We start from the raw sequence: 26,545 nt of genomic DNA on the forward strand, positions 1-26,545 counted from the left end.
ACACTTCCATGCCCACGGAGAGATATATCTACATTTTACTATGTATCTAAAATAAATGCCTACAATTGTACGATTTACAATTTAAAATCTGGTGAGGCAGATTGTTTTGTATGGCACGAAATTGAAGGAAAACGTGGAGCAATAGAAATTGGTACATGTATATATATTTAAAAAATCTAAAACCCAAAGCTAATGATATAGGGCGAAAGTTAGATATAATCTTCTACTCGGACAATTGCTGTGGTCAAAATAAAAATCATTATATCATTGCTTTATATATATATACGCTGTTCAGTATTTCGATCACATCAATTCTATTCAACATAAATTTCTGATTAAAGGACACACCCAAAATGAAGGGGACAGTACTCATTCGGTTATCGAAAAATGTGTCCAAAAATCTCTTAAATCCGGACCAATTTATACTCCGGATCAGTATATCAATATAATTCGAAACGCTAAAAAAACTGGAAAACCGTATCAAGTTCATGAATTGACCCACGACGATTTTATAGACATAAAGACTTTAGCCGATACAATGGGAAAGAACTACACAAAAAATACTGAAGCAGAGCAAGTAAAGCTGACAGAAATAAGAGTAATTAAGTGTGCTGCCGATGAAGAAAATTGTTTTCAGTATAAAACTTCATTTGAAGCGCAATCTTTTAAACAAGTTAAAATAGATATTACAAGAACAAGGCAAGTAAGAAATAATGCGGCCAAACCGACATTACAGAAAGTTTACAAACAAAAATTTACAATATGCGAAAAGAAAAAGAAGGGATTATTGGAATTAGTTAGAAAAAATACCATTCCTAGATTCTACAGTTTATTTTATACAAATTTATAAAACTCATTTTTAAAAAGCTATTTCTTTAGAGTTAAATGAAATTGGATAAGTTTTGATTTCAGTTACATACCTATCTAGTAATTTTTTAAAACATATTCTTGTTTTTTATTTAAATTATTTTCTTGAATGTACTGTTACGTTTTGTTATTTCATACATTAAAACTACATGACACTTTGTTATGTATTTATTTCTGAAAAATTTGGATATGCAATTTAGTGAACAATTTTTGGTGAACATTGGCGTAAGTCAAAATTTTTTAATTTTTTTAAATTTTTGAAACATACCTGCTTAAAGCAACCCATTTTAACATATGTCAAATTAAAGTTCATAATATAAACTATTAAGTATTTTAGCCATACCACCATATCAATGTTTTAGTAATATGCTAATAATCATTACAGTTTGATTAACTTTCCTGCTGCAATTATACAAAACGGTGTTTTTTTAGTTATGTCACTATTCTTGCCAAGCGACGAAATGTTTTTTGGCGCCGATCCAAATTATAATTGGTGTCTACACAACTACCACTTGTTTATGCTAGTAGTTTCATTTTGCAACGCCAAATTTACTTATTTAAGTTTTACTAATCATTTTACTCAATTTTTATAAAAATATTTTAAACACTATTATGGCTCGACCGAGATAACTAAACTAAACCGAGAAGTACAAATGAAATTATTCACCAGATGAATTCATTTGAGAATCTCACAATAAAAAATAAATAACACTCGAATCCGACTGGTACTAAATTATCCCTCTATTAGATAGATGTCTTTCAGACAATTATATAGGTACCTATAGTGTTAGTTTTTACCAACGCGTTTCGTTTGTACGTTACTCGCCAGATGGAAATACATGTATTTTTAGCCGTTATTCTGCAAACGTAGTCACCAGTCTTTTTTAACTGGTAGCGCAGCGACGGTGTTAATAAAATTTCGCGAAAAAGTAGCATTTCAGCTAGCCAATAAGTCTACAGACCAAACATTCTTTCAGTCCTCGAAAAGAAAACATACTCACCAAACTCGAAGGACCTGGTACCAATGAAAGGAGAAATTGTATGGAATGTTACAAGAAGCTGAGGGAAACAATAAACAGTAAAAAAGCTGATAAAAAGGTCACTAAAGTTACTACATACTGTAGCATATGCGAGAGAAAACCTGCTTTAGGTTTAGCATGTTTTAATTTTAAACACAATGCATAAATTTTAAAACTTATACTTACTAATAATTAGCATTTGTTGTTTTTATATTTCATGAAAAATATGTATTTTTTTCTCAATAAAAATTTTGGTATTATTTTATTTAAAAATATTACATGCGCTTCTTAAAAATTTCTGTTTTCGCTTTACCAGATAGAGTAGCCTGGTAATAGTTATAATAATATATAAATCTTTAAAAATTCACACATAGATCGCACTCACATTTCTTAAGAATTACCAGTCTACCGAGACTATTGTATTGAAATATAGAATTCGATAAGTACCAGTCAATTACAACTGGTAAGCATACAACATAATAATTGAATTTTTCCTAATCGCAGCGAAGTGTTAAAAGCTGCTTCCGTTGTTAGGCAGATTTCTAGTTTTACTGATGCCACTTGATGCCCATATACGTAAAACAGAGTATCTATGTCGTCATTGTTCATGACTTCTTTTATCACCAGTTTTCCCTATTTTAAATTATGATCGTTGGGTTACATCAGAAAGAAATTCTAAATAATACATAGGTAATACCATGTATATACTAATGGCTTGGTTTAAGTACCTAAAAATATCATTGTGTTCATAATTGGTATTTTTAATAAAATTCTAAGACAACCTTTAACAGCATTCTTCTTTTAGAAAGTCGCTAAACAAATTAAATTATTGGGAGTCGATGTACACAATATAAACAAATCCTATGCCAATGTTACGTATAGCATGAAAAAGAAAGATAGACAAACCCTCGAAGTGAATGTAACAATAGAAGCATATAGGGATTTGCCTAAATTAAGGGTGAGTAAAAAAGGCGCGTGGCATTTAGAGAGTGACGACAGAAGTGAATAGTTCTTATAGAATTTTATTACTACAGGGTGAGTCATGAGGAACTTTACATACTTCTACCATATGTAGAGTCCCTCAGGGAGCATATCATGTGGCCACTAAAAAATGTCAACTCCTCTTCTTTATTAATTAACAGGGTGATTTGTGTAATTGACCATTTATTTCATTTTACTGTAGTGTTTATACGGCACATTTGATTTTTTTAATTTTTGCATGATACAGTACACTACTATCAAGCATTCGACTGGTATTAGCTAAACTAAAAAATTCCAGGACTGGCTTTGGAAAAATTAATTTAGGGATTCGTATTAAATATTACACCCTGTATAATTTTTTTTTAAATGCAATAAGTGATTTTCAAACTACATAAATGTGTGTTGTCGCACTTTTATTAAATTTTTAGTGAACGATCAAACCTTACCAAAAATAGAACAACCATAATGAAGTATCAAATTATAAGGTATTAATTTAAACAAATCTTATAAATTTCAAACATTTTAATTAAAATGAGTTCCTACAATATAATCTAATACGTAGAAAATTAACATCTTTACTGTCACTTTGTATTATCTCTACGATAGAATCAATTGTTTTTCAATTTTATACATCTCAAAGGCATCTATTCTTTTTCTATTTCAGGGTCCATGTTCCAACTTTCACAGCCATACAGTAAGACCGAAAAAACGTAACATGTGATCATTCGGATTCTAAGCTGTAGACTAAGGTCTGATCTTGTAAAAATGCTTTCATGCTCATGAATGTTTTCCTTGCTTGTTCGATTCTTGATAGGATTTCTGTTTTTGTATTACACTGACTATTGATATTTGCTCCCAAATATTTTATGAAATTTACCTGTTTTATTATTTGACCCTTGGCATACACCTGTACGTTTATTGGTGTCTTTGAAAATACTAAAGTTTTAGTTTTGGAAACGTTTAGATGTAAACCGAACATTTCGCTGTCGGGAACTACTGCATTTATTATATATTGTAGTTCTTGTGCGTTGCTATTAAGTCGGTATCATCAGCATATATCTGATGTTGTCTAGATCATGTTCAGGCGACTTCATTTTATTGAGGTTTTTCTTAGACTTTTTACTTCGTTAGAAGTTGTCCATTTAGGTGGATGGTTCATTTGATTAGGACTGTCTAAATATTCATAGATGTCGTTCTCTTCATTGCCTCATTTTTTAGCGGCCGAAATACTTGTTCTAAGTGTTTTGCGAAAGCGTCTGCTTTTTCCTGATCTGTGTTTATCCATTCTAAATCTTCCATATTGAAAGTTGAAATTTAGTTTCGTGACCGCTTCAGCTTATTTGTGACCTTCCATAATGAGTAATCACTATCTGGGAAGGTGTCAGATTTTCTGAGTAATGTTGGAAATTGACGTTGCTTTGTTGTTTGAGTAGTCCTTTTATTTCTCTCTACATTCTGTTTAATTTTATTTTGTCTTGAGGTGAACGAGTTTGATGCCATCTTGTGATTGTTTTAATGGAGTTTTTAGGTTTATTTTTCCTTGTAGGATTTCTTTGAAAATATTCTAGGCTGTTGTTTTATTCTTTAGTCTTAAAGGTAAACATTTTTCTAATGAATTTGTTATTATTGCTGCAATGATTGGTAAATGATGTGACGAAAGGTCTTCATTAGATTCTATGAGTAGGTATTCTTTTGGCATTCCTTTATAGATAAAGAAGTCAGGTAGATCGGGCAGGAGTTTTGATCGGTTGGCCAGTAACTTGGTTTGTAGGTTGAGAGATACTTTAGTTGCATTTCTTTTACCACGTCGAATAGGACTCTACCTCTTTCTGAAGGGGATAATCTGGAGCCTCAGCTCTTGTGTTTTAAATAGAGATGATTATACATTAACAGTAATAAAACTTTGCCTGACGTTCTTTCAGGTAAATTCATTAATAAAGAAATCTCAAAAATAATCTATTATAAATTTATGATAAACTAAGTGGTGAGCCCATCCTGTCAGGATAAAGATTAACTAGTATACGTGTATCGGTAATGTTTTACTTATAATGATCACTTCACAAATAAATATTTTTTAGGTTAGAGGTCACGTTTACAAATTTGTGGATAATACTTTTAAGCCAACACAACTAAAATATGAAGGCGATTACTGTAATACTCTCAAGGTAATCTACAAAACTGTATTTCAAATTGAAAAGTACAAAAAGGAATATCAAGAGTTTATGCTGGACTGTCCTATTAAAAAGGTAAATTGCTAATTTTACTTTTTTTTGGTTTTAGTTGGTTAGTTAAGAATTCTTCTTTCATTCCTTATTTATACTGACAATTCAGACATAGTTTATACATTTTAAAGTAGATAACTTAATGCCAATGATATTGATAATTGCCAACTGTTGAGTTTCGTTTCTAGTATGACTTTATTGTGGGATCGTTCATTCGATTTCATAAAATCAACTTTACCTTAAGAATATCGGTCAGAAAAATCATAGCATGTGTTTTATCTTAAAAAAGACGTCCTCGTTCTTGTGTCATCAGTATTCTTGACTTGTAAAATTCTAAAAGTTTCCTGTTCTAATTAAAGCAGGATCTTGTAAAGAACACAAAAGTAATTTGTTTAATTAGGTAAATATTTATAACGAAAGACCCCTATTCAACATAAAACGTAATCACAACTCTTTTTCAATAATTCATTCGTAATAAGATTTGTCTTGCGGCTTTGGTTTTTTTGCGAGAAGGTTGAGAAAAAGAGAACAAGATTATTAGGCGAGGGGTTTGATCTAAGTCAAAATTGAGTGTGCTACAGGCTGAACAATATAAAAACTTTATTGTACATTTTTTTAAAAAACGTGTTTTATTTTCTTTTAAGTAGCTCATTGGATCTAATGATATTTTTTTTAATTGAGCATAATAATTTCAGAATTAAAAGAAAAGACAGTTAAGATTTGATTTCACGATTTCACGAGAGTGTCTCTGTATATACGCCTATACGTATTTCATCCTACCAGGACTAATCAGAGCGACTGGTACAGAACTTCCATATAAGGTTTTGAGTCACCAAAGAGCTACACAACATCGGTAGTAATTACTATTAAACCAAAAAATAATATTTTCTGAGAATTGCCCTGTATTTCTCAAATTTAAATTAATTCCAAGACCAACATCACTGATATGACGGAATATGGTTTCAACCTATCCTAAAACAATCTCTAAAATTGGTTATAAACTCAATTATTTCTAGATACAATTTTATCTAAACAAAATAGATTACAAATATGTAGAAGATTATGAAAAAACTTAAATATAAAAACTTTTATCAAGGTATAACAGTTTTTTGCTCATTTCCTCTGTCGCTGTTACGAGAGCTACGTTTTTTTCTTTTAAAACTTTTTCGCTCAAATATACTTTATAAAGTAGATATGTATGTTTGATAACAGCGTGGGCTTAAAGGAGTCTATGTTATATATTTTTATTATCTCTTTTGTGTATATTGTTTATCATAAAGGAAGTATTTTCGGCTACAAACCAGTAAGGTATAATAAATATGTTATATATATATATATAGGTATATATATATATATATATATATATATATATATATATAGATTAAAATAAGAAATTAAAATTTTCTTTTGGATAAACTACGGCCTCGTCTTCATCATCATCATCATTGTCTTTTACAACTCTTCGTGAGTTTTTGCCGCGTTTACTATTGCCTTTCATTGATTCCGATCCTGTGCTATTATTTCCCATGACCTTACTTCCATCTTCTCCAGGTCTTCCCTGACTGCGTCTTTCCACCTTTTTCTATGCCTTCCTGTCGATCTTCTACCATCTGGTCTTTCCCAAAACACATTGCTAATCAGTCTGTCGTCATCACTCCGTACCACGTGGCCTGCCCATCTTAATCTATTGGCTTTTATGTATCTTACGATGTTTCCTTTCCCGAAGAGAGAGTCTCTACTTCATTGTTGTATCTGCTCCTCCATTCATTTGTCACGCTGTCCCTGCAAGGACCATATATAATTCGCAGGATTTTGCGTTCCCACACTAACAGCTTATTGATTTCTTTCTTTCTCAATGTACATGTTTCACTTCCATATGTCACTGCTGGTCGTATTATGGTTTTGTACATTTGGATTTTGGCACGCCTTGAGAGAAGCTTTGACCTCATTAGATGTTGAATGGCAAAGAATGATTTATTCCCCGCCAGTATTCGCATTTCAACCTCCCGTTCTCTTGTGTTTTCACTGGTAATTGTTGCTCCTAGGTATTTGAATTCTTTGACCACCTCAAAATTATGATCGTTTATGGTAATGTTTTGTCTTATTCGCTGCCGTTCCTTTTTTGATACGACCATGTATTTAGTTTTTTCTTCGTTTATTTTGAGGCCTACGCTTAGTGTTGCTTCTTCAAAGTTCGATACTATATCTTTAACTTCCAGTGTTGTCTGTGCTACTGCATCTACATCATCTGCAAACGCGAGAATAATCTTTGCTCCTCTGGCAGTTATGTCTGGTTTGACTCTGGTATAGATTTTTCGCATTGCATATTCCAATGCTAGGTTAAATAGTAATGGGGACAGCGGGTCTCCCTGTCTGAGTCTGGTGCTTACGCCGAAAGCCTTTGAAGTTTTGCCTCCTATTCTAATTTGTGCAAAGGAATTGTTGACACACATTCGCGCAATCATGGTCAGCTTCTTTGGTATGCCTAACTCCATCATTGCACTCCACAGTTTTAAGCGATAAGCAGGCCTCGTCTTCATTAATATTATTTTAAGGATTTTAAGGTTTGTATAGAGGTTTTCAAACTTAATCGTTTTCATAATATTTTTCAATAAATATGACCTTTTTCGTAAAGAATGTAATAAATATTTTCTCATAGATTTATTGTGAATATTTTTATTTGGATGCCGAAAACTAAAAATGTCTGCGACTTCTCGAAATGTTTATATTTATCGACTACTATTAGCACAATTTAAATTACTTTTCCAGACTTAATGATCCTGTAATTTCTACTTTTTTATAAACAAATACTCTTTCAAAAATTAAATTTTTTTGACAGTGCTCAAATTCTAAATAACAGTACATCCTAGATTATTTATGCATTAATGTGCATTCTGGCCACACGGTGGCCCCAAAATTACAGTATGAAGACCACGATCTGACAGACGAAATAGAGGGAGACCACCTACACGATGGAGAGACGACGTCAAAAGAATCCCTGGGAATTGGCTGGAGGAAGATCAACAAAACTGGAAGAAATTAAGTGAGGCATATATTTAACTTTAGATGCAAAAAGCCGGATGATGATGAATGTGCAGAATTAAATTTACAACCTTATTACAGAAAAAATATCTAAATGCATCTTAAAGGTGTGAGTGCCCTATTTATTCTATTTAAGTGACTTTTACGACCCCACTATGACATGTTTCACTCTATTTGTAGCTCATTAGATAGTGGTTTTGCGATGCTTAATTAGCAGCTTGTCTCTTACAGTTGAGGCGATTAATTACTTTGAGTGCCCTTTTGTTTAACGGTTGAAATACTTAACTAGTGTTTAATGAGTTACTCTAATTTCGGTAGCAGATTTGCTGTTTCCAGCAAAATCCAATGTTTATTTGAGATTGGGGCCACTAGATTTTAGCGTGGTGGAATGCGTACTAGATTTACTAAAAATATAGCGTGACGGGTAGCTCTCTTAGAGATCACACTTAGAAAAACGCAACTTTAATTTAAATAAAAATATATTCGAATAAAATCAGAAACTACTAAAATAATCTATATTGTCTTTAAATGATTTAGAGCGTGTATCACTCTACATACTTGATAACGATATCGCTTTATTGTTCCTTTTCGTACAAGAGTCATGATAATAATCGATTAAAGAAATTTATTTGCTAATTGAGGCATTTTTTTTATTATTTTCATATTTCTTCTATACTATACTTTATTTGGTATTTTTTTATCTTAATTATACAGTGTAGGTAAAACTTTATGGTCGGTATGTATCTTACGTGAGATGGAGTGAGAAACACCTATTTAAAAAGAGAGAGGTATATTAGGTCAGCCCATTATATCGTCGAAATAGCATTAGTGGAACTAAGAAAAGAGGAGAAGTTTAACATTGCCAAACTTATTGGTTTTATTTGACCTGTTGTGTTTTTAGCATTTTAACAACATTCTAAGATAATCAAATTTGGGCGAATTGATTTAAATGGCAGCTTACTGTTTTTTATTTTAAATTTGCCACAATTTTTCTTTTCAATAAGTTTAATTTAACATTTTAATTTCCACTTCGGAAATCGTTTTATGTAAATAAAATTTAATAATGTTTCGTATTTTAAGTACGATTTCCGAATTGGAAATCTAAACATCAAAATAAGCTTATTTTAAAGTCACGTTGTGCCTTATTCGCAATAAAAATAATAAATTGAAATATCAAACCACAATAAAAAACCTTCATACGAAATTATTTGGCAACGTCTCATGTCGCGTAGTCAAAGCACCGAATCAAAGTAGAACACAGGTAACGAATGAGTAGAGGTGGGCATTTTTTTTTTCGAATCCTGAGAAAACTAATAAATATTTTTGAAAAATTTAAACGCAGAATGAAAGAATACATTATTACCGAGGGCCGAAAGTCTCTGAAAACTTCTATAATGTTTATTTTAATAAGTTACAGGGGCGAAAAAAGAGAAAATTTAGTGGGATTTTGAATTTTAAGTATCTCATTCAAAAAAACTTTTTGTTTATTTCGGCCCTCGGCAATAATGTCACCTTTCATTCTGCGTTTAAATTTTTCAAAAATATTTGTTAGTTTTCTCAGGATTCGAAAAAAATGTATACATTTAAAAAGCATTGGCCTGAAATTTTGCACCCACGCTCTTAACGCAACTAAACCGATTTTCGTAAACATATGATTGTTTAACAGTAGTTTCAAGTAAGAGAGTATCTACATAAACAAACATAATGGCTATTATCGTTTATGTGTATATTTATTGAAGTGAAAGAAACTAATCAAGGATATATTTATTATAACTTGAAAAATAAACTAAACAATACAAATAGTAAATCGTACTTACATTTACATTACACGTTATTATTAAATGGCGAATCGTCTAAATTGACATTTAAAAACGTAAGTTTTTCTACTTTACTTCTTGTTAACCGTGTTCTTCTTTTATTTAAAATTAAAACCAGATTTTGAATATGTGTTCACATTTACAATACTTTTTGCTAAACCCGATATTAGTAATTGTACTACGTCGGATACTATGGATGTAAGGTTACCGTTTGCTAAAATTTTATTGCAAGATTCTTGAAGGCAGCGTACCATAACAATCACTGAACTACCCTTCAAGTATTTTTGGCCACTCATTGTACTTGTTATTTCTTAAGGCCGTACAATTTGGGAAAATTGAAAACAAATAATCCAGTCTTCATTATTTAGATTTGGTCCAAGTCTAAGTCTGTATTAACTAATACAAAAGTGGAACGGATTGCCTCTTCTAACTCGGTCATTCTTTTTAACATGTAATAGGTGAAGTTCTACCTAGTTTCCACGTCTTGGATTGGCCGTTTGGGAACTTTGTTATGTTGTAATTGATACTTTAAAAGCCTTTCAAAAGATAAGGTACTTTTTTTGAAATGTGTTTTTTTAGAAACTGAAATTTGAAATTAGTGAAATAATTTCACTAATTTCAAAAGCGATCTTTTCTGAATTATGGTTTCCAGAAAAATGGCAGCAGCCTAATAAAATCGTTTTAAATTCTAAATTTTCGGTTAAATATTGTCCTGTTAATGCGATGTAACTCAGTTACTCCATATGTCCAAAGGTCAGTAGTAATACAGATATTTTCTACTTCTTTAACAACTTGTGATCTAATAATTTGCTTAGTTTTGGTATAACATTCCTGAAGTAATGAGCCTGACGTAATGAACAAGTTTTTCTTGTTGGTGGTTTATATCCAGGAATCCACCCTGCAAACTTTTTAAAAGCTCGTTCTTCAACTATGGAAAACGGATGAAACGAGTCTTTGCATAGGTTTATTAAATCCATATCTATTTGTTTCTTTTGTTCTAAACTAATATTTTTATTAATGGAAGTATCCATCACCTTTTGACGCTTGGGTCGCGGTAGCAGTATGTCAGTACTTGTAGTAGAAGTAGTCGAAACGGACAAAAATGCGTCAGGAGAAGTTTCAATCATTGCAATATTCAGAAAGTGGACCATAAAAGCTGCATCTTCTACAAATGCGCATTTTTTGAAAATAAAATATTATTCTTATACTAGGTCAATAATTTTGACTAAGAAAAATAATTCATAATTGAATATTTACAATAAATAAATCCTTTGACGAACTATCAATAAAGATTTGAAATCGAAAATGCAGATCAATCGTAAATCGAAACTCATTCATTAATCAGAATACCTAGTTATAAAAAACAAAAGAAAGAGTTAAGAAGCTGGTTACTTCTATAAAAAAAGAAAAAGAAGATTGTACTAGTGAAAATCAACCAGTACAAGAAAAAGAAACTGATAAAGATGACTTAAGTCCATGGTGTATTTTTGATGAATTTATTAGACATGACTCATCTAAACATACACCTGTATCTAGAGATATAAAAGAAGTCGACATGTATTTGTCTGATGATATACCCACAAAAAATTTCGAACGGTGATTGGAACTGTCCATTACAGTGGTGGAAAAACCATCGCCATGTATATCCTAACTTAACCACTATATTCATAAAATATTGTAGTATTGTAACAAAATCTGTTCATTGTGAACACATGTTCAAAATCTGGTTTAATTTTAAACAAAAGAAGAAACAACAAGAAAAGTGGAAAAACGTATGTTTTTAAATGTCAATTTAGACGATTCGCGATTTAATAATGTGTCATGTAAATGTAAGTACTATTTGTATTGTTTAATTTATTTTTTAAGTTATAATAAATATATCCTTCGTTAGTTTCTTTCAATATAATAGCCAATATGTTTTTTGTGTACTAGTTTATTTGAAACTACTGATAAACAATCAACTAGTTACAGTTTACAAAAAACGGTTCCGATAAAAATGTCAACGACCCACCTCTAGTTTCTTAGGATCGGAATTAGAGATCTCAGATCGGAACTAATCGGAACTAATTGAAACTAATCTGAACTAATCGTCTTACTACTGGGCAATGGGCAGCAATAAGAAATATGGAGGGGAGACCAAGGGAAAATATGATTGTTATCTTTGTCTGTTCGCTGAAAATATGATTTTATATCTGCGTATGGAGCGAATGGAGCCCCATAGGAAGGAGGAAAAGAGGACGACCCCGAAAATCCTGGAGGAACGAAGTAGACGACGCCATGAGTAAGAGAGGACTAAACGATGGAGAATGGAACAACAGAGAGAGATGGAAACGGTTGAGCGAGGGAAGGCAGTGAATACTGTAGAATCCCTAAATATATATATATATATATATATATATATATATATATATATATATATATATATATATATTATATATCTGCGTTAGATATCCTGTTAAATTTTACCATACCGACCATAAAGTTTTACTATGTTAACATGCACTCTATTGTTACTTGTATTGCTAACCTAACACAACATGTTTGTTTACAAAACGTCTGTTCGAAAAAAATGGCTAACACTATTTTTTGATGAAAAGTCCTATAACATAAAAAAGTAGTCATTTGTTCTGTGATTTAGTTGTTACTAGTTTTGTGAATGTTCAATCACAAATTGATCGCCTAATTTGTAATCTCACATTATTCTTAACTTCTTAACCTTATATAGTTTCACCGTGTATAATTGAGACATTAAAAATCTATATCGAGTAATATTTTAATAATTAAAGTCTATTCAACTGCCAACCTCAAATAATGCCAAAACATCAGACGAAGCTGATGTTATACTTCATTCACAATTATAAGAACTGACTTATGCACAATTTAAAAGTATCCCGCTGATAAAGTCGAAGCCATAAAGGGATTTGCCTCTTCAGGTAAATAGTAAAAAGGGCCGGCTTAACGAATTTTATATTTTATTTGTCATTTACATTACATTTAATTTAAATAAATATCTAGATAATTAAGGGAAAAATATATAAACTGATGGAGTATTAGAATTAATTAATTATTATATTTTCTGTCTCGATTCTTTATTAAATATATTAAATATATCCAAATTTTGAAAGTCATAAACAATTTTTGTTTTCTTAAAAAAATTGCAAGTGAAATAATAAAATGGTGAAGTGAAAATTAAAATGAATTAATGTAGATATATACATATAGCTAAATATGATTATATTTTATACTCCATGTAAGGAAAGAAGTGATTTAATTGTTAGTAAGGTATAAAGTATGTCTGAAAATGTTGGCAACAAATGGGAAATTTCTTTATTATTAATTTCATGAAAAAAACTATTCTTCATAAACATTTCTGTATTTCATAGAAATCAATAATCAATAATCAAATTTATAAAAGTTTAAGTGGTATAAACCGAAAATCAAAAATATTGATTTATGCTTAAAAGTGAAGTGCTTTTAAATTTAGGTGCAGCATAAAATGTTATTTTAATTTGGTTGTAGGATTTAAAAATTATTTTTAAATTTAGATTCATGGCCTTTTAATCATGTATCAGTAGGTGCATTAATTTTTAATTTTATTTCTAATTTACCTTATTCAATATACAAAATCAACAAATGCAAAACTATTTTTTTATTTACTTTCTACTTTAAATGTATTATTTAATTATTAGAAGGCCATGAATCTAAACTTGGACATAATTTTTAATAGCTACAAACATTTTAAAATTACATTTTCTTGCATATCTAAATTTAAAATCACTTTCCTCTTCAGTATTAATTAATAATTTTGATTTTTCCTATCTACCACTTAATATTTTATAAGATTATCTGTTAATGATTTCTATGTGATGCATAACCTTTAATGAAGAATAATTTTTTTCGTAAAATTATTAATAAAGAATATTTCCCATTTTTTGCCAACTTTTTCAGACATGAAACGGAAAACTTAAACATAACAAGTCAACATGAATAAATATGAACCTTTTAAAACGAGTAAATCGGTACTCACCGAAGGGACCTCAGACGTTCAGATACAATTAGCGTCTCTTTGTAAAGTCAATGAAGTCGACTTTACTAAAGTAACAAGACATTATTACTTAACACAGACACTACACAGTACTCCCCTGAGTTAGTGATAAGTTATAGTCTAAAAAAATCATTATGAAATTGACTGGCCAGTGTGAAAACTAGTGCCAATAAAACACAAAACACATACAAAACATTTTCTTCGTTGAGACTTCAAATAATGATTAACAATAATTATGGGAAATTTGTATGTTTATAAAAAGAGTTTTTTGACATTATGCTTGAATGATAATATTTGATCTGATTATATATACTTATATACAGTCGTGCTATGCTTGGCTATTATGCCAGTCCTGGCAGCTTTGGTAGCTGTGATAATTATACAACAATAGAGTATTTACAAGAGATTATTCAGTTTTACAGCTGTTATTAAAATAACTTTTATAATGAGACACTAAATTTCTGGATACAGTATACAAACAATAGCTTCGATTAACTATATAGAAGAAAGAATAAACGGACATTTAAATAGGTTCCGAGAAGCACTGATAAACGGAAGTAAGGAAATATCTAAAGGCCTAAGTGATGTCTCATATAGAGCTAACATATTAGAGAAAGAGTACATACGACTTAAAGTGGAAACGACTTATAACCGTGCAATGGAATATACAAAAGAATATGCGAACACGTACGAAAAAATATTAAATCCTTTTTACAATCATGGACACTTCATAGATATTATCAAACCCAGACAAATAGAGTCAATCATTTCGAATGCTACAAGGTTCCTTCCACAAGGAGTAGATATAAGAAGGCAGTCAATAATAGATACGGTCGTACAAAATGAAGAAGGAGACATCGTCATTATTGGCTATTTCCTAATAATTGACGACACTAGATACAACCTACTGAAAGTCACAGCTCTTCCGTTGTCGCTGAGAGGTGGTGTTGTGCGCTCGTTGTTGGTCCCAAGGAATCTACTTGCAGTAGATTACAATAACTTACACTATTTTGAAGTGTCGTATGAAGATAAGGGAAGGTAAAAAAACATACAGAAGTTAAAACACTTCACCATTGTATTTAGGTATATAAAAAATATGTAGTTAAAACTTTTACAAGTGTCGTCAAAATTTATACAGTAGCATAACGTTTTCGATCTAATCAGATCATCTTCAGTGCCTTATGTTGTAGCATTTGAAATTTATTGGAATCCCCTCGTATATGTGTTAATTGAAATCGCCTTATATATGCATTATCATAACGAAGAATTTTTTCAATGTTTCTTAGTTCGTATCTTTCAATTTATAATCTTTCGTCTTTTTAGGCCGCCGCCGTCGAGATAATGAACCATTTTATTGTTTATTTATGTCACAGGCGCAAATTCTTCGATATTTCTTTGTTCAAACCGCCCGATATTGCGTTTTCAAATTAATTTACGTCTTAATTTCCGTTGTGTTTAGTTTATACACAAAGTGGTTTGTTTATTCTAACTGATGTAAGCAATTTTTTTAGATAATTTGGTCACTCTCAGTGGAGCCGCTGTTAGAGGCAGTGGTTTCAGTGTTAGTCCGAATTTTTCTTTTAATTCGTAATGTTTTTTTTTTGTTTTTTTCGTCTTTTGTCATTCGAAAATGTGCAGTATAGTAGCAGTGTTGAGTTTTAAGTGCAGTTGATGAGGTTGACAGAGATAACGGAAGAATGAAGATGTTTTAGAGGTCGGTCAAAAAGAACACCGACAAATATGTTAGAGAAGTGGTATTTTACTCAAGTAATGTGTTTATAAATATATCAACATTTCCATTGTCCAGTTTTTAAGAAGCGTTTACATGGTGTGTCCAATGTGCCAGTTTCCACCTCAAACCTTAATGTCCTAAGCAGCCGTTTAGGGATATTTCTTTTACAGTTTGAAGATGTAGTTTTTTGTTCCAGTTATTGAAAGTTATACAGTGAAACTCAGGTAACTTTTTTTTGTGATCAGATTTTAAAAGTAGACATTTTTTTAAATAAACGTAATAATTGCTTTCATACAAAAAAAAATTGTAATGTTTAAAGTAGTAAATTTTTATGGTTTGACTTTTAGCTGTCATTTTATTTGTTCAGTTTTGTTTTAAATTTAGTATTAACATATGACAGTTAGCACTATTTTTGACATTTGGTAAATACCTAATCATATTTGAGATTTTGTTTTTGTTTTTTAAAGAAGGTTAACCACTATGCATAGTTTCACTTAAAAAGATATTTTTTTGATTTGTTATAATTTATTTCTGCTACAAATTGTCGCCCATTAACAATTGTAAGTTTTGTAGTATCTCCAACTCCTGGAAATTGTAAACAGATGACACATGTAAGTCTTTTTTGTATTTTTGTATTGAGCTATTGTCTTATTTTTGTAACTGTTTGTGGTGACACAAAAATAAATGTTAAATTTTGTTTTTCAACATTTTGTGTATTTTTTTTTAACTAACCCTTTTTGAGTTTAATTTGAAAAAGATTTTGAATGTTTTGCATTTCTGATAATTATATCTCCAGTTACAACTAGCTGGTTGTAATAGGTATAATTAGGCACCTCAAGTGGCGCCCTATATTACATTTCTTGAGGTGTTTCCTGTTTCGTTTTGTTTTTGTTTGTCCCAAGAGATTTATGACCATTTATTTTATTTTTCTGTAGTTGCCCCAATCCAAACCCCCTTGTCTTTTACTTATCCACGACCCCAGCTCTCCTACCAAAGCCTGAGTGCCCGTTCGCACAAATAGCGTTTATTTTGCTTACCCTATCTTCGCCCCAAGAATTTCTATCCCCCATCTTCTACCCCTAATAGTAATACCCCTATGGTGGCAAAATATATCGTTACAATGTACTTGAAGCTAACAATGAATTTGTGGCTATGACATCCATATATGGGTTTACATCTTTTCAAAATTAAATTATATGTTGACTCTAGGTCGATGACATTGGATAAAATTTAATACATGAGGAGCCACATGTCTCCCTGCTCGGTCTCTTATTAATAAAAGTGTTATTATTAAAAACTGTTTTATTGCATTTTTAGGTGTCAGCTTGACAAAAACAGCTTTTTAGCCAGGGGTCTGTCAGGCTCATGATCATCATTTATGTAATTAAAAATAGGGCCATTAGGTAAGGCTTAAGGATCGTATGCACCGGTCTAATTACTATTTTATATACAAACATAAGAAGGGAAGTAAACTGGACTGCTCAAACTATCGAGGTATATCAGTAACCAGTACCTTAAGTCGCCTATATGGAAGGATACTTCGAGACATTATCGAAAAAGAATATAAGGAACAAGAAGAAGAGGAACAATCTGGCTTTAGAGCGGGAAGGAGCTGCACCGATAATGTGTTTGTTTTGAAACAAATAATAGAAAAAAGATCAAGTACCAATCAAGAAACCCACCTTATGTTTATAGACCTTCAGAAGGCCTATGATACTGTACCCGCTAAAAAGCTATGGAAAGTTTTGCAGGAAACAAACATTAACCACACAGTAATTAACGCCCTTAAACAGCTTTATGAAGGATCAACGTCGGGAATAAAAATTGGAAATAGACTTTCAAAAAAAATTTCCTGTAAACAAGGGACTCCGGCAGGGGTGTTGCATATCCCCCACATTGTTTAAAATCTACGTGGCAAAAGCACTGTATCAGTGGAAAAGAAAGTGCAGAGGAATGGGCATTGACCTGGGAGAAACTTGCCTATATACCCTACAGTTTGCAGACGATCAAGTCCTTATAGCCAACGATAAAGAAGACCTGACATATATGGCCAGAAAACTACAGGAAGAATACAAGAAGTGGGGTTTAGAACTCAATACACAAAAAACAAAATATCTCCCAATAGGCGCAGAACTATCCAACATTCAGATGGACACAACCGAAATTGCATTCTGCACTGAATATACCTACCTAGGAATTGATTTCGACACAACAGGCACAGACAACAGGGAAATTAGAAAACGAATAACCCAGGCCCGTAGAACAATTGGATGCCTTAACGGAGTTCTTTGGAGCTCAGAAATTGGTAAAAGACGAAAATACAATATATATGAATCTCTCATAAAAACCAGCTTAACCTATGGTACAGAGACATGGAGACTAACAGAAAGCAATAAAAGAAAACTCGAAAGCAACATAAATGGATGTATTTAGACGATCACTTCGAATATCTAGAGCAGACAGAATTAGAAACGATGAAATAAGAAATCGGATGGGGGTAGATGGATCACTGGCAACAGACATAGAAAGGAAACAACTTATATGGTATGGCCATGTTCAAAGAATGCCAGAAACAAGACTACCAAAAATCGCCCTGAAATGGATACCACCAAATCGTAAGAAACGAGGAAGACCAAAAAGAACATGGAAGGAGGGAATAACAAAGGCAATGAGCTCCCGAGACTTGACCGAAGAACAATGGAATGATAGAAATTCGTGGAAATTAGGCATCGGACAACGACGCAAGACGTTTTGAAACCGATATATATATTGTGACAATTAGGGTTTATAGAAAATAATTTATAAGTTATATACTACATAATATTAGATATAAAAAAGTATTTGATTATTTTAAATAAGTTATATACTAGAGAAATTTTATAAAAATATTATTTATGTGAGGGCATTTTTAAGAAATTATCATATAATAATTGTAAAAAGTTGTATTTTAGTAATTATAATGTGGTAGATATATGTAAGTGAGCCATGTGACTAGGCAACCAACTATACAGTGAGTGATAGACAGATATTTATACTCTGAAGTGACGTTTAAGAATATTTAGAAATATAAAGTGGGGTTATATTGTTTGAAATGTGGATTTTATTAAATTAGAGTGTTAGTTACTAATTTGAATGTTTATTCTGATCTGAAAAGCCTAAATGTAAACAAAATTATTAATAGAAAAGAATGGAATTCTCTGGATCTCCGGAGATGGCCATGTTTGCGAAATGGTTTGTTCCAGAAAATTCAGACATGTATTAAATAGAACTAAATAGAACATGATATCTTACGAGATGGTTCTGGAGTGTCCAAAAGATATAAATACCCGTGATTTGGATTCAAGATGGCAAGTTTTAGGCAGTTTTTAGTCAGAAGTCAAGCAGTTTATTATGAAAGTTAGTAGATAAGTAGTGAAGTCAACTGTTCACAGTTTTAGTAAGTCAGTCAAGCAGTTTAATAAGAAATATGAAAGTTAGTTGGAGTGAGTGAATCAAGTACAAATAGTCCAATTGTTTAACATAGTGAGTTAAATGAAGATTAAAAATTATGCATATACTTATTTAATGCACATTTATAATTATACACAAATAATTATTGAAGATTATAAAAGTATATTAGAAGAATATTGGATGGACATTGGAAGGAATTAAAATTATATTATGATTGGAGATTAGTATAAATCAACTTATAATAATTGGATATTGGTATATTGAAAAGAAGAATAAATATAAATGGTGTTTGCTGGTTTGCTTGGTGGTATATAAATGCTGGTGAAGAAAAATATATCTTAAATTGGTAGAAGCTGATAATTGGAAAAAGAAATTTCACAAAAACAAGGATAACCGAAGTACGAAGACATTCAGTGGTGATTAGAATCTATATAGTGGAAAACAGTTCATTTAGGCATTCAGTGAAAGAAAGGTACAAAATTTTGTTAATATAATTTAGTTAGTGTTATAACAATTTCAATTTTGAAGATAGTTTGTTTAAATTTAACATTGTCTATAGAATTTAATTAGTTTTATAAGAACATCAATTTAAAGATAGTTTATTTTAAATTTACATTGGATAGGTTAGATATATATGTGTGTTTCATAATAGTTATAATAAAGATAATTTAAAAAAGTACTTACAAACTAATTCTTTGAGAACCGCGATAAAAAACCTATATATTATTAAAAATACTCATTGCTCATCATTCAAACAAAAAACACATCATAACAATATATATATATATATATATATATATATATATATATATATATATATATATATATATATATATATATATATATATATATATATACAAACGTCAGTATCAAATCGTCAAAATAATCTAATTGTTATAGTTTGCGTACCTAATTAATGAAATTTTATATTCTAATTATTCGCAAAAATTTAAATTTTAATGAAATTGCGGCCCATTTGAATGAAAATAACCGCTAATAGAATTGTTTGTTAATTAAAGTACAACACATACAGAAATTGTGTTCAAGTTAAATTAAAATGTTATTTGCAAAGGAATTTGAAATGCAATGCATTTGAAAGTTCCGAGTGGAACGAATCTTGTCTGATATAAAACGCATTATTCTAGTTTTAGCAAATCAAATCTTCAGGGCTTTTACAGAAACTTTTGTATAATAGCGTCATTTAGATACATATTTAAATACCTTGAGGAGCTTTATCTTTAGGCACTTAATTTGTTTCATGCTACTACTTTTATGTAGGTATTTCAGTCAGGATTAACTAAAATGAATAATTTAGTAGAAGCAAACTTAAATTAAAAATGAATAAGATGGAACTAAAAGAGGAAATTCTTAGACTGATTTTACAGAATATAAGTACATTTTAATATTTTATCTACGACTAATATATTTTTTATTTTTTTTTATTTGACATCAATATAAAGTTATTATGGTATAACAAAGTAGTTTATAAGACCAATAAGTAATTGAATCAGTTATTTTTATGAAACATAGTTAGTCATAAAACTTAAATTTTATAGGAGAAAGAAAAACCCGTTCCCAGGAGATTAGATGTTCTAAATTATTTTAAATATATAAAATAATGAGAATATAATTTAAATAAAACATGACAAGCGTAAAATTACAAATAGCCCAGTCTGGTTAAAAAAAAGGTGGAAAAATGTTTCGCAGATATCTGAAGCTTTTAAGACAGGTGGGGGATACTAGATGATGAATAGATGAAAAGATACTCCTAGTTTTACCTTGCGTTTTTTTTAAGCAATAATTTATGGTCAAAATTTGATTTTTTGTCTATAAATTTTTTCTCTTATATTTTAAATAAACAATATTTATGTCATTTTTTTATGCCAAGAATATATTTATTTTCCCGTTTTTTAATTAAAATTGATAAATGATTTACAGAGATATTTGCAAAAAAGCAGTTTTTTTGCACTAATTTATAAATTTTATTAATTTTTTTATTAACAAAATAAAATGGTATTAATACATTTAAACATCAAGGAGTTACCATCTTTTAGATTTGTGCGAAATTTCCCCCCGATCAGTCAAATATTTTATAAGTTATTTAATTTGTTTATCCCTGAGGCTAATTATGTAAACTATTGAGCTTGCCCTATGCATGATGCTAGACACATTCAGCAAATTTCATAGGATTCTTTAAGACTTAGACTATCTCAGAAGTTAAATGCATATTGAGTTTTCATCGAAATTATTTACAAAATAAACGTTTGAAAAAGGGGTATGTTTTTTACTTATAAACAATTGTAATAACTTCTATATTTTTCAAGCTACAGACTTGTACGTACAACCATTGGATAGCTGGTAAAAAAGATCACATTTCACAAAAAAATAAACCTTCTATGACCAATATAAACGAAGTTAGTGACTATTTTTAAAAAAATCATATCTTCATTGTTTATAAACATTAAGAAGTAAAATTTGCACAAATTTTGAATGAAAATCTAAACTTTATATTGAAACTTATAGCTATAAAATTTATCTAATTTTTCGAAACGACGGTACTTTCGAAAGATCGACATAGGAAAGTGGAGAGGATATCTGTTTCAGCTCCGTTTTTTTTTCGGCATCAGAACTTCAGATTGCAACACGTAGGAAAAATTTTCATTATCTCGGCTTCTTTTGCAGCTGCAAGTCTTTTTTTTTATTCCGGGGTAGCTCGTCGAAATATGAATAACTACATAGTTTTCACTGGCCGGAAAATATGGGAAAACTCGGAAAAATTGAGTCCATTTGAAATTCACCATAAATAATTACTTTTTTAATTTGCTCGAATAGTCTGTCGCAGTATTAATAATGATGACATAATTTTCACCCCCCATAAATCTCGGAAAATCCCGGAAAATCAACATATGTTTTTTCATTTTATATCAATGATGTAATAATACTTATATATTTTATAAATTAAATTTCAGGTAATTTTTTACACATTATTTTATTATATTCCTTATATTAATTATAATTGTTTGTATTTTTATAATTAACAATATTGATTTTTATTCTATTTTTCTTACAAATATAATATGCAATATTAATCTAATCGCCTTACTGCTTAGATAAAATAAGTCGATTTTTCATCACTTGCATTATAAATTTTACAATGTTTATTGAACTTTACTTTTTTTTATTTTCTTTACATACATTGGTTTAAAAGTTAAAATTTGGTTCATTTATTCGATTTCACTGTCAGGTCTGAACCTTTTTGTTGCAGGTTGTTTGTCTTCACTTATTAAGTCAATCTTTCCATACATTAACATATTAATGGGCGATCTTAATGCCAAGGTGGGTCAAGGTAAGGTAGGAGAACAAGTAGGAAAATATGGGCTTGGAAACAGAAATGACAGAGGAGATCGATTGATTCAATTTTGCCATAGTGAAGACTTCGTAATAACAAATACCTTTTTCAAATTACCTCCTCGACGGTTATATACATAAACATCTCCACAACATACCAAAAAAAAATAGTGAGAAATAAAATAGACTACATTATGATAGCAAGGAGGTATCATAATGCTGTTAAATGTACTAAGACGTACCCAGGAGCTGATATAGGCTCAGATCATAACCCGGTAGTTACTGTGATAGAGGCGAGACCAAAAAAGATTAGAAGACCACACAGAAAGGCACTAGATTTAAAAAAACTTAGAAACAAAAATGTACAACAAGAAACAGGAGAAGAAATAAATGAAAACCTCCATTCAGTGCAGCAACAAATTAACGATACAAACAACGTTAACCAAAAATTAAAGTACATAAATACAGCTATACAAACAGCAGGAAAGAAACATCTTACAAAAACAACAACAAAGAATAAGGGGTGGATGACACAAGATATACTAGACTTGATGGAACAAAGAAGAAAAATGAAGAAACCCAGACAAATACAAAGAAATAAATAAACACATAAAAAAGATAATAAAAGAAACCAAAGAGGAGTGGATTAAAGAACAATGTGAAGAAATGGAAACCTATGAGAAAAAGTACGATGCGTTCAATATGCACAAAAAAGTAAAAGAAATAACAGAAGGCATAAATAAATGCCAAATGGGTAAACTTAAAGACAAAGATGGAAATCTTATTGTAGATCTAGAGAATAAAATACAAAGATGGACAGAATACCTGAATGAATTATTTGAAGACGATAGAAACAACTTAACTCAGATAATCAATGCAACTGGGCCAGACATATTGAAAGAAGAAGTAGAATACGCAATAAGAAACGCTAAAAATGGAAAAGCAAATGGACCTGATGAAATTCATACAGAACTGTTGAAGCTTTTAAATGATAAATCCGTAACCATAATATTAAATTTTGCAGCGAGGAGCTAAAACAGTTTCCCCTCCACTTTCCTATGTCGATCTTTCGAAAGTAACTTCGTTTCGAAAGGTTTTAAGTTTCGAAAAATTGGATGAATTTTATAGCTATAAAATTCAATATAAAGGTTAGATCTTCATTCAAAATTTTTGCAAATTCCACTTCTCAACGTTTATAAACAATGGAGATATAATTAACAAAAAAATTGTCGCTAACTTCGTTCCTATTGTTCATAGAAGGTTTATTTTTTTGTGAAATGTGAGTTTTTTACCAGCTATCTAATGGTTGTACGTACAAGTCTGTAGCTTGAAAAATATAGAAGTTATTACAATTGTTTATAAGTAAAAAACATACCCCTTTTTCAAACGTTTATTTTGTAAATAATTTCGATGAAAACCCAATATTTATTTAACTTCTGAGATAGTATAAGTCTTAAAGAATCCTATAAAATTTGTTTAATGTGTCTAGCATCATTTATAGGGCAAGATCAATGGTTTAAATAATTAGTCCCAGTGATGAACAAATTGAGTAACTTTTAAACTGTTTGACCGATCAGGGGGAAATTTCGCACAAATTGAAAGGACTGTAATTATTTAATGTTGAAATATATTAATAACATTTTATTTGGTTAATAAAAAAATGAATTAAATTTATACATTAGTGCAAAAAAACTGATTTTTGCAAATATCTCCGTGAATTATTTATCAATTTTAATTGAAAAAACAAGAAAATAAAGATATTTTTGATATAAAAAAATGGTATAAATATTGTTTATTGAAATTATAAGGGAAAAAACTTATGGATAAAAAATCAAATTCTGACCATAAATTATTGTTTAAAAAAAACGCAAGGTAAAACTAGGAGTATCTTTTTATCTATTCGTCATCTAGTAACCTCCACCTATGTCTTAAAAGCTTCAGATATCTGCGAAACATTTTGCCGTGAAATCGATGATTTTTGTATAACCACACTGGGCTAAAAATTTTGAATCTTAGTTTAGAAATAAATTTTGAATTTAATTCTATGATTTAGTATGATTTACAAATAAACGTAGTTGTTGATATATATTTTTTATCTAAAGCATAAAAATAAGCCAAATAACATTTATGTGCTTTTATAGACATAAATTACATGTGATCCCTATTGGCGAGTTGGCCAGTCTTGTAACGTATTATAAAATTCTTTGTGCTCTACTGTTAAGTACAGAAGTGTCTTCTTTAAATCGCCTATCTTCTCTTTTAAACTGGGACATTTCGATTGATAAGCTTAAGTAGTAGGTAGTTGAACATCAGACTGCCCTGGTTTTTTTAAAGTAAACGTACTCCTTATAGCGCCACCAATAAAATTACTAACAGTACCTTTTGTTTTTGGATCAAATACAAATTCGTTGCATTCTGAAATTTTAAAAGTTTCTTTCTTTTGTGTTTTGTTAGCAATAGATTCAATAGAATTGGTAGAATGGAACTTTTTTTAGAGAGTGGGCCACCATTTTTGAAAATCAATAATGTCTGTAGTATCAACTAGCTTTACTAACAACTAATGTTTCTTTGCAAGACGTAGTATTAGTTCCATGACTTCTTTAACAGTGTAATAGCGATCTGTTCGATGTAATACACGCTTAACTAGACCAAAGTCTCTATCATTCGGGAGAAATGAATGACCTCTTAAGGGCAATTTTGTAACGAAATATTTTGCCTACCACATAGGGTATAATTATAGGGGGTTTGAAAACTGGGGACAGCAACTATTAGGGCAGAGATAGGGTAAGCAAAATAAACGAAACTGTGCGAACGTCACTCAGGGCTTATTTGGAGAGCTAGGTCGTGGATAAGTGAATGGCAAGGGGTCGGATTGGGGCAACTACAAAAAAATGATACAAATGGATACTTGAATCTCCTAGACCAAAGGGTTAACAAAAAACAACAAGAAAGACCTTTAGCTATTTTAAATAAGGACGCCGATTCAAAGAATCCTAATGTTGCTGGAAAAAGGAAAACAGGCTCTTCTTTCCTAAAATAAGAAACACAAAAAATGTAAGGAGACTTTTCTAAAATAAAAAGACACAATAGTTCAGAGAAATAGATTAAACCTTTATTACTATCTTTACACAAACAGTTACAAAATATTAAATGGTACAAAATATATATGATATAATTAGTTACAAAAATTTATACCAAAAATAACAAAGAAAACTTACATGTCATTATCCTTTTACTAACACAGGAGATGCTACAAAAACTTACGAATGTTACTGGCTATAAACTGTGGCGGAAGTAAATCATTACAAACAAAAATTATCTTTTTAAATAAAACTGTTTGTAAAGATCAACCTTTTCTAAGAACAAAACAAAAATATATAAAGTCGATAATAATATTGTGACCTTTTTAAAACATATAATGAAGGAGTGGAAGACTAAAACTCACATTCAAATACCTGGTAAAAATAATATCGAAAGTGAAGATATCCCAATCAACCGTGGCCTTTTCCAGGGAAACTCGTTGAGTCTACTTTGGTTCTGTTTTGCGATAAACCCACTTTCTCAGCTACTGAACCCCACGGACTCAGGGTTTAGCATCAAAAATAACAATACTGTTGTGGCGAAGCTTAATCATCTGTTGTATATAGATGATTTGAAATTAATGGTTTCCACTCGAAACCACCTAGATCAGATGCTAAAAACTGTAGAAACTTTCTCAAATGATATTAGTATGCACTTTGGACTAGACAAGTACCGTATACTAAATATAGTTAGAGGAAAGGTTCAGCTCGGAGGTTTCTATATGCAAGATGGCCAAAACATCGAGGCAATGGGTGAAAGTGATATGTACAAATATCTCGGAGTACAGCAAGCGCGAAAAATTGACCATAAACTAATGAAAACCGAACTAACTTCTGAGTTTGTGTGAAGAGTAAGACAGGTAAATCGGTCATACCTTAATAGCAAAAATTTGTTTAAGGCCTTAAATATGTACGCCTGTTCTGCGCTTAGCTACTCATTTG

General features: G+C 30.6%; 2 protein-coding genes across 2 annotated transcripts in view; one reads left to right on the plus strand and one right to left on the minus strand.

Moving 5' to 3' along the window:
* The window catches only part of LOC140435237 (octopamine receptor beta-2R-like), a 340,883-nt gene that overhangs the window by 37,858 nt on the left and 276,480 nt on the right, over positions 1 to 26,545 (minus strand). The window lies entirely within an intron of this gene.
* Positions 2,698 to 26,545, plus strand: part of LOC140433576 (uncharacterized) — a 29,486-nt gene continuing 5,638 nt past the window's right edge. Inside the window, exons 1-2 of the mRNA XM_072521560.1 lie at positions 2,698 to 2,844; positions 4,946 to 5,113. Coding sequence (XP_072377661.1) covers positions 2,770 to 2,844; positions 4,946 to 5,113 — 243 coding nt within the window. The 5' untranslated portion in view covers positions 2,698 to 2,769. The remainder of the gene's footprint in view (positions 2,845 to 4,945; positions 5,114 to 26,545) is intronic.

Source organism: Diabrotica undecimpunctata, chromosome 2 (genome assembly GCF_040954645.1).
Source record: "Diabrotica undecimpunctata isolate CICGRU chromosome 2, icDiaUnde3, whole genome shotgun sequence".
Taxonomy (NCBI): domain Eukaryota; kingdom Metazoa; phylum Arthropoda; class Insecta; order Coleoptera; family Chrysomelidae; genus Diabrotica; species Diabrotica undecimpunctata.